This window comes from Crocodylus siamensis, chromosome 6, assembly GCF_052110815.1.
Source record: "Crocodylus siamensis isolate JL-2025a chromosome 6, ASM5211081v1, whole genome shotgun sequence".
NCBI classification, from domain to species: Eukaryota; Metazoa; Chordata; order Crocodylia; family Crocodylidae; genus Crocodylus; species Crocodylus siamensis.
In genome coordinates this window covers 1,072,219-1,080,949 of record NC_143400.1, presented here as the reverse complement: position 1 = coordinate 1,080,949, position 8,731 = coordinate 1,072,219, and the positions used below count along the sequence as shown (strand labels likewise).

At 66.3% G+C, this 8,731-nt stretch overlaps 2 protein-coding genes across 8 annotated transcripts in view; one reads left to right on the top strand and one right to left on the bottom strand.

The window, feature by feature from the left end:
• Positions 1 to 420: 420 nt before the first annotated feature.
• SYCN (syncollin) lies at positions 421 to 927 on the top strand. The gene has a single exon (XM_090054361.1). It carries the CDS (start codon positions 421 to 423, stop codon positions 829 to 831), a length of 411 nt encoding a protein of 136 aa, XP_089910487.1. The 3' UTR covers positions 832 to 927.
• A 738-nt stretch (positions 928 to 1,665) lies between these two features.
• The window catches only part of PAK4 (p21 (RAC1) activated kinase 4), a 31,186-nt gene continuing 24,120 nt past the window's right edge, over positions 1,666 to 8,731 (bottom strand). For 5 of the 7 annotated variants that reach the window (XM_090053170.1, XM_090053171.1, XM_090053167.1 and 2 more), the window contains 7 exons: positions 7,725 to 8,234; positions 6,037 to 6,426; positions 4,651 to 4,784; positions 3,961 to 4,087; positions 3,689 to 3,814; positions 3,143 to 3,277; positions 1,666 to 2,538 (listed from right to left, as the gene is read on the bottom strand). In XM_090053170.1, the coding sequence (XP_089909296.1) occupies positions 2,383 to 2,538; positions 3,143 to 3,277; positions 3,689 to 3,814; positions 3,961 to 4,087; positions 4,651 to 4,784; positions 6,037 to 6,426; positions 7,725 to 8,234 (1,578 nt within the window). In that variant the 3' untranslated portion in view covers positions 1,666 to 2,382. The remainder of the gene's footprint in view (positions 2,539 to 3,142; positions 3,278 to 3,688; positions 3,815 to 3,960; positions 4,088 to 4,650; positions 4,785 to 6,036; positions 6,427 to 7,724; positions 8,235 to 8,731) is intronic. The other 2 variants (XM_090053172.1, XM_090053173.1) reach the window with 1 other exon arrangement.

The following is an 8,731-nucleotide window of genomic DNA, read 5'->3' as shown; positions in this document are numbered from 1 at the left end:
CCCAGCCGGGGGGGTCTCCACAGTACCCGGTGCCCCCAAATCCCAGCTGCAGGGGGTCTCCACAGTACCCGGTGCCCCCAAATCCCAGCCGGGGGGGTCTCCACAGTACCCGGTGCCCCCAGATCCCAGCCGGGGGGGGTCTTCACAGTACCCGGTGTCCCCAAATCCCAGCCGGGGGGGTCTCCACAGTACCCGGTGCCCCCAAATCCCAGCCGGGGGGGTCTCCACAGTACCCGGTGCCCCCCAGTCCCAACCCCACACTCCCAAACCAACTCCCCCAACCCAACCAGCCTCCTGGACACCTCACCCCCCCCACCCCCCCGTGTGAACTCCAGCCATCCGCATGCCCCCGCACCTGGGCCCTTCCCACACCCGCCCTATAAAGCCGGGGCCCCTCGCCCGCCCCGACTGCCCGTGACAATGAGCCCAGCGCAGCTCGTGGCGGCCGCGGCCCTGGCCCTGGCGGTGCTGGCACGCCCGGGGGGGGCGCAGTGCCCGGCGCCGGCCGACCTGAGGGACACCAACGGCACCAAGCTGTGCGCCCAGCTCTACATGGACGACAGCCCCTACTACGACCAGTGCTGCGGGGGCCGCGTGCTGCCGGTGCCGCCGGGCACGGACATGCCCTACATGCCGTCGGGCTGGAACAACTGCGTGTCGTCGCTGGTGGTGGCGCCGCGCTGCGAGCTCACCGTCTGGAGCCGGCGCGGCAAGGAGGGCAGCTCCAAGCGCTTCACCGCCGGCATCGTCTACCGGCTGCAGGAGGTGCGCAAGGGGCTGTTCGGGGACTGGGACGACAGCATCTCCGCCTTCTACTGCAAGTGCAACTAGCCGCCGTCCCGTCGTCCTCGTCGCTCGCAAACGGCCCTCCCAGGAGCCTCTCTGCTCGAAAAGTCTTCCCATGATCCTCTCCGCTTGGGAACGGTCTTCCCGTGATCCTCTGCCTGCAGAAGCAGCCTTCCCATGAACCTCTGCCCAGAAAAACGGCCTTCCCATGATCCTCTCTGCCAAGGAAACGGCCCTCCCGGGATCATCTCTCCCTGGGATTCTGGCCTTCCCATGATGCTCTCTGCCTGGGAAAGCTGTCTTCCCATGATCCTCTGCTCTCCGGACCAGCCTTTCCCGCCCCCCCGCCCCCCAGCAATAAACACTTCTGCCCAGAGAGGTCTGAGATGCAGCTGGTTTTTCCCAGCATGGCCTTGTTCCTCGACCCCTGACCCCTGACCCCAGCCCCAGGGCCCCCCGGCGTGCCCGGGCCCCCAGCTCTACCCCCCGCCTGGAAACTGGGCAAAGAGCCCCCCCATCTGCCTCTAACCACTAGCCCCTTCTCCCTGATGAACCCCTTCCCTTCCATGCCCCACCCCACAGGCTCTCCCTGGGATGGGGCCCCCGAGCCAGCCTCCCCGGGGGTGAGCGTCCGTCCATCCCACGACCCCCCCACCCACAGCCCCCAAGACCTCAGACACCAGCGGCTGGCCGAGGGAGTTGGCCCCTGCCCAGACCTGGCCTCTCTCTTGGGGACCGGGGCACACCGGGGGGCTGAGACCTGCTTCAGGCCAGGACCCCATAGCCAGGCTGGGACCCCCATAGCCAGGCTGGGATGCCAGGACCCCCCCATGCCCCCCCCAGCCCCCACAAAGCCCAAGGCAGCAGCTCCAAAACGAAAAAACCCTTTAATAGTAAAACTGACCTGGACCCGATCAGGACAGAGTCCGGCCCAGGCCTGCCCAGGGCTCAGCTCACGGCTGGGCTGGGGGCCGGACACCCCCGAACTGCAGTGTTACAAAAGCCCCGTATAAATAGCGGTTGTCCCCCCCGGCCCCCCCTCAGTAGTGTCCTCCTGGGCAAGCTCTGGGGTCCCGGCCCCGGAGCAAATCCCGGGGGTGGTGTGGGGGGGAGCAGTGGGGTCAGGATCGGGCCCAGGGGGGTGCAAGGCAGTAGTGTGGTAGGTGGGGGCTGGTGTGGCCCCCCCTGGAGGGGGGGGTCAGGAGAGGAAGGGAGCTGGGGCAGGTGCACCAGACCCCCCTCCCATCATTGTGCTGGTCTCCAGGATCGGGGCCATTCGGAGGGGTGGACACAGATGCCTCTTGCCTGGAGCCCCCCCCCACACCCAGCCTCATGGGGGAGGGGTCACGGGGGAGGAGCAGGCTGAGCTAACCCCTCCCCAGCCCCGAATTCACCCCTTTGGGTGTCTAAAAAAGGGGGGGGCCATAATACCCCCCAGCTCAGTAGTAGGGGCCACGGGGCAGGGGCGGGGAGCCCTCCCGTGGCCGGGACAGTAGTGGCACAGTCAGTCCGGTCCGTGGGCCCCGTGGCCAGGCTGGGCAGGGGGGTCCATGGCCCCCCCACCCTGGTCTTTGGTGCGCGGTGGCAGCGGGCGGCTCATCGCAGCCGGTGCTGGCGCATGAGGGGGACAATGGCAGCCGGCGGCCCGGCCTTGGCCAGGAAGGGGTGGGACAGCAGCTCGCCTGCCGTGGCTCGTGCCGCCGGCTCCCGCACCAGCAGCCGCTCCAGGAAGCCCTTCAGCAGTGGAGACACCTGGTGGGGGACGAGGACAGTGAGGGTTGGGGCCGGGGAGAGAGACCCCCAGCCCTGCATAGCTCTGAGCTGTCATGCCAGAACAGGTGCCCCCCGTCACATCCCATAATACTCCCCTCCACCCCATACTTCTCAAACAGACCCCATAATATTCTCCCCACACCCCATAATACTCCCCTTCTCCCCATACCCCCCACCCACCCCGCAATACCGTCCGCTCCATAATTCCTCCCCACACCCGCCCTATAATCCCTTCTCCACATCCCATAATACTCCCCTCCAGCTGATCAATCCCCCACCTCATAATACCCCTGCACTGCCACCCCATCATACCCTCTACCCTGTAAACCCCCCCACCGCATAATCCCCCTCTGCACCCTGCAATACCCCCCATGCACCCCATAATACTAACCCCACATCCCAAAATACCCTCCACACATGCCACTATCCCCACTCCATAAAAGCCCCCAGACCCCATAATACCCCACCCTCCTCATCCCCCCAGAAGCAACTATAGCTGGGGAGGGGAGGGGGGCTTGGGAGTCGGGGGGTGGCCCCTGCCCCGGCAGGGGTGTTGGGGGTGGGGGGGGCCAGGCCCTGGTACCTTGTGGGCATTCTTGAGTCGCGGTGGGGGGCTGTCGCGTATCATCTTCATGGCCTTGAGCGGCGGCTCGTTGAAGTAGGGGGGCTCCCCATCCACCATCTCCATCACCATCACCCCCAGCGACCAGATGTCCACCTGCCCGGGCCGGGGGGGGGGGGGTTAGTGGGGGGGCCGGGGCTGGAGCTCCCCACCCCCACCCCTGAGCCAGGGAGTGCCATTCCAGCAGTGCCCGGCTCCCAGGCTCCATACATGAGGGTGAGAGGGGGAAAGTGAGGCACGGCAGGGAAACAAGTATGGTGGAAGGGGAACTGAGACATGGGGAGAGGGGAAACTGAGGCGGGAGGGAGGGGAAACCGGGGCACAGAGGGGAAACTGAGGCACAGGAGAGAAACCACGCAGCGGAGGGGAAACAAAAACTAAAGGTACAGGGGGAGGGAAAACTGATGCATGAAGCGGGTGGAAGGAAAACAGGTGGCAGGGAGGGAAAGTGAGGCCCAGGGAGAGGGGAAAGTGAGGCGCAGGTTGGGGGGAAGGGGAGGGTCTCACCTCGGGGCCGTAGGGCAGGCGGGAGATGAGCTCAGGCGCCATCCAGTAGGGGGTGCCCACCAGGGACTTGCGGCGCGGCACCTCCTTGTTCACCTGGGCGCAGAACCCGAAGTCCGACAGCTTCACCTGGGGGGACAGGGGCCAGGGCCAGCTGTAAGGGGGGCAGACCCAGCCCAGGGGGCAGCTCTAGCTGGGCCTGGGGGGTCCACCCCATGACTCTGGGCTGGGGGGAAGCCCCTGAAGGGGTACGGAGGGGGGCCGGGGGTCCTCACTCGGCCGTCGTGGGTGAGCAGGATGGAGTCACTCTTGATGTCGCGGTGGATGACACCCTGCGCGTGCAGCACGGACAGCGCCCGCAGTACGGCCTGGCACACGGCCGCGATCTGCTCCTCGTTCATCCTGCGGGGGGGCGGGGGGGACAATGTTCAGGGAAGGGAACCCGGGGGTCCAGGGACCCTGTCATCACCCCCCGGCTTTAATGGAGACCCTGCACTCAGTCCCAGAGCTGGAAGGGAACCCAGCCCCCCGGGGTCACCCCCCTCCCCAACCCCAACTGTGTGCCCACAGCCTGGCACAGCTGAGAAGTGACCCCAGGCATCCGGGGCCCCGTCACCCCCTCCCCGACACCCCGGGGCAGAGCCGGGAGGGAACCCGGGCGGCCGGGGGCCCCGTCACCCCCTCCCCGACACCCCGGGGCAGAGCCGGGAGGGAACCCGGGTGTCCGGGGCCCCGTCACCCCCTCCCCGACACCCCGGGGCAGAGCCGGGAGGGAACCCGGGCGTCCGGGGGCCCCGTCACCCCCTCCCCGACACCCCGGGGCAGAGCTGGGAGGGAACCCGGGCGTCCGGGGGCCCCGTCACCCCGGGGCAGAGCCGGGAGGGAACCCGGGCGGCCGGGGGCCCCGTCACCCCCTCCCCGACACCCCGGGGCAGAGCCGGGAGGGAACCCGGCGTCCGGCGCACCTGGTGTGTGTGACGATGTCGGTGAGGGCGCCGCCCTCCAGGAACTCCATGACAACCCAGAGCTCGTCGCCCACCAGGTAGCTGTTGTACATCTCCACCACGTTCTCGTGCTGGTAGTCCCGCATGATCACCACCTGCGACGGGGGGCACGGGCATCAGGCTGGGCCGGGGGGGTGGGGAGATACCCTGCAATGTACAGCAGCTGGTGCCGCTATGGGGGGGCACAGGGCAGGAGACCTGGTGGGGCTGAGATGGACCCCCAAGGCCTGGATAGGATCAGAGCCCGGACACCCTGAGCCCCCCATACCCGAGTGGGAAAAGCACCTTGGGGGGGAGGGGGTGGCCTAGAAGGGCTGTGGAGCCATCTGCTGCCCCCATGAGATGGGGTGGAGGCAGCTTAAAAGCCCCTGAGCACGTACAGCTCCACGTGCATGGGCCCCAGACACGTGCAACCTGTGCACACGTGGCCTGGGGAACATCCAGCTCCGGGCACACAGGGCCTCAGGCACATCTGACCTGTGCCCTAGGAATGTCCAGCTCTGTGCACGTGGCCTCCCGACTTCTGCTCCACGTGTCAGGGGAGTTTTAGGGTACTGGCTGCAGGGGATGGGGCTGGGCTGTGCCAATGCTCCTGCTGGCACCAACCCGGCAGGGTCCTGGCTGGAGAGTCTTGCCCCCGCGCTCAGGCTCAGCCCCACGCTGCACTGGGGCAGGAAGGGATTTCTCCACTGCTCAGACTGGTCCAGACTGGGGGTGTTTCCCCTCCCTCTGAAGTGGGTGCACAGCCTCTGCCTGGGATCTCTGCAGCATCCATGACCCCCCTTGGCAGCAGTTGCACCCTGCAGCCCCCCTGCTTTCTTAGGGGCAGAGGCAGGGGCAATGCCCAGTGTGGTGTCAGGGCTGATAGTCGTGTTGCTCAGAGGTTCAATGCTGGATTTGTCCAGGGCTGATCCTGCCTCGGGCCAGGGGCTGGACTGGATGTGACCCCTGCAGGTCCCTTCCAGCCCCACAGCTCCAGGACTCTACAACTCTATGACCCCGCTGGGGTCAGCTCTGTGCACACAGGTCCAGGGAACGTCCAGTTCCATGCACACAGACCCAGGGAATGCCCAGCTCTGCACACATGGATCCAAGGAACATCCAGCTCTGTGCACAGATGCAAGGAACTGCCAGCTTCATGCCCATGGCCCCAGAAAATATCCAGCCCCATGCAGGTGGACCCAGGGATTGTCTAGTTCCATGCACATGGATCCGGGGAACCTCCAGCTCCATGCACGCAGTCCTGGGGAACCTCCAGCTCTGTGCACATGGATCCAGGCAACCTCCAGCTCCATGCACACAGCCCCAGGGAACCTAAAGCTCCACATGCCCAGCCCCAGGGCCCACCTCGTTGAAGAGCAGCTCGCGTCGCTGCTGCTTGCGCAGGTCCATCTTCTTGACGGCCACCAGCTTGCCGGAGCTGCGCACTGTGGCCAGGCAGACGATGCCGGTGGAGCCCTCGCCGATCTTAATGAAGTTGTCCAGGTAGGTGCGGGGGTCGCCAGGGTCCACCACCATCTGCAGGGCGGCTCGGAACTGCTCGTGGGACACGCGCTGCGGCTCACGCTGGGGCGAGCGGGGTTGTGGGGGCGCCGGGGGTGGCACAGCACGGGGCAGGTGGGGCTCTGAGGCATGCGGTGACAGCCCTGGTGGGGGTGGCGCGGGGGGCCCAGCGCGGGGCTGGGAGGACCCACCGAGGGGCCCATTGGAGGCTGCGTCCTGGGGCCGGCGGTCAGCCTACACAGGGGTGGAGAAAACAGAGAGGCCGTGTGAGCCAGAACCCGAGGGAGAAGGCAGTGGAGATGCCCCCTGCTCCCACCCCGGTGCTGTAGAGAGAGGGGTTAGAGGAATGGGGGTGCAGAGATGGGGGGATGGATGGATGGATGGGGGCAGGCAGGTGGATGGAGGGGGGTGGAAAGGCCACACAGAGGCATCTGAGGTATGTGGGGGGGAAGCGGAGGCGGGCGGGGGCAGCTCGCAGGACAACACACAGGTGCTGAGGGGCCTGGCAGGCCCATGCGTCCCTGGCAAAGGAGCTGGGGGAGCTCAGGGGAGACCCCCAGGCCCCGCAGCACAGAGGGGCAGCGGGCAGAGGCTACCCAGGAGCTCCAGGCTGGGGGGACTGGAGCTGCCCTGGGGGAAGAGGCAGGGCTGTCTGCTGTAGGGGTGGGTGTAGGTGTGGATGGATATAGGGGTGTGCAGAGGTGGGAGTCTGAGTGTGGAGGGGTGAGAGTGAGTTTGTGGGGTGGGTGTAAGTGTGAGTACATGTGGATGTGTGTGTGAGGGGGAGATGTGTGTGTGCATGCATGTGCATGTGTGTGTATGGGAAGGGGGTGAGCATGTGGGGGTGCATGAGTGTGTGTATGTATGGGGGGAGGGGGGTGTGGGGGAGCAGGTGTGAGCACGTGTGGATGGGGTCTGAGCATGTGTAGGGTTACATGTACATGCAAGTGTATGCACCTATGTGTGTGGGATACGCACGAGTGCAGGGGGAGCGTGTGTGTGCGTTTGAGCAGGGATGTATGTGTGGAAGACTACATGTGTATGTGCACGTGGGGTGTGTGCGGTGCATGGGGAGTATGTATGTGGAGGATTCCAGTAGGGGTGTGTGTGGGTGGATGGGTGTACATGTGAATATGCATGAGTGTGCATGTGTGTGCCTATGGGATGTGTGTGAATGCATGGGGAGTGTGCCTGGGGCAGGGGGGTGAGTAGGGGTAAACATGCACAGGCGTGTCTGGGATGTGCGAGTGCATGGGGAGTGCGTGTGGAGGGTTCAAGTAAGGGTGTACATGCATGTGTGTGTGCATACGTATGCATGTGGAAGGATGCGTGCGAGTACCTGGGGAGCGTGCATGTGGAGAGGTGTGTGTGTGTGGGGTGCAAGTAGGGGCATGCGTGTGGAGTGTCCATTTATCCGTGCACATGCATTTGCATATGTGCACGTGGCCCCACCTCAGCCCTGTCACTCCCTGGGGGCAGCCCCAGCCTCCGTGGGGGAAGGAGGGGGCCGGTTTTGGGGGGGGGGCGGTTACCTGGGCACCCGCGCTGCGGCCAGGGTCGGTCTCAGCCCGCGGATAGGTGTGGAAGCCCCGCCCCGTCTGCTGCGCTGTCTTCGCCGCCCCGCTCCCTGCGGGCAGCCGGGGCGTCCGCATGTCGGGCCCCGAGAGTGGGCGCTTGTCCCGGGGGGTCGGGGGGCTGCCCTCGCCCGCCCGCGGGGCCTGGGGCCGGCGCTCCGCCCCGTCCCGCCGCCCCCGATGCTCCCCGCCTGCCCGGGGCCGGGGGTACTCAGGGGGGGGCGGGCGGGCCGCGCCAGCCCCGCGCCGGCTGTGCTCCGGGGGCTCCTGGCCGCGGTCGGGGTGGGCCCGGGGAGCCCCCTCGCCCGGGCTGAGGCCGTTGGGCTGCCGGGGGGGGTCCAGGCGGGCGGGGGGCGGGGGGCTGTCCCGGCGCAGGGAGTTGGAGCGCGACACGGACACGTTCTCAAACTCGTCCAGCAGCCAAGCCAGGGACCCGTCGGGCGCGGGCTTGTTCCCCCGCACGATGCTCTGGGGGCCGGGAGGAAAAAACAACACAAAACCCAAATCAAAGGGGAATGAGATGATGGGGGGATGAAATGGCTTGGGGAGGGGGCAGAAGGAAAGGGAGGGGCAGGTGTGTGTGTGAGAGCTTGTGGGGGTCTGAGGGCATGAGCGTGCATATGTGGGGGAGTTGAGCATGGGTGTGGGGGTGTCTGCGTGTGAGGGCGGTGCAAGGGCATGAGTGTGCATGTGTGGGTTGTGAGCATGTGTGAGTACGTGTGAGGGTGTGCAGGATGTGTGTGAGAGTGTGGGGGGGGTGAGTGTCTGTGGGGGGGTCTGTGTCAACAGGTGTATGAAGGGATTGCAAGAGCGGGTGCGTGGGGGTATGAGTGAGCATGTCAGGGGATGTATATATGTTAGGGCATGTAAGAGTGGGTGTGGGCGTGACAGCATGAGTGTGTGTGTGTGTGGGGTGGTGACCCTGTGTGGGACTGGTCTGTCAGCATGTGTGTGCTGGGAGGTGT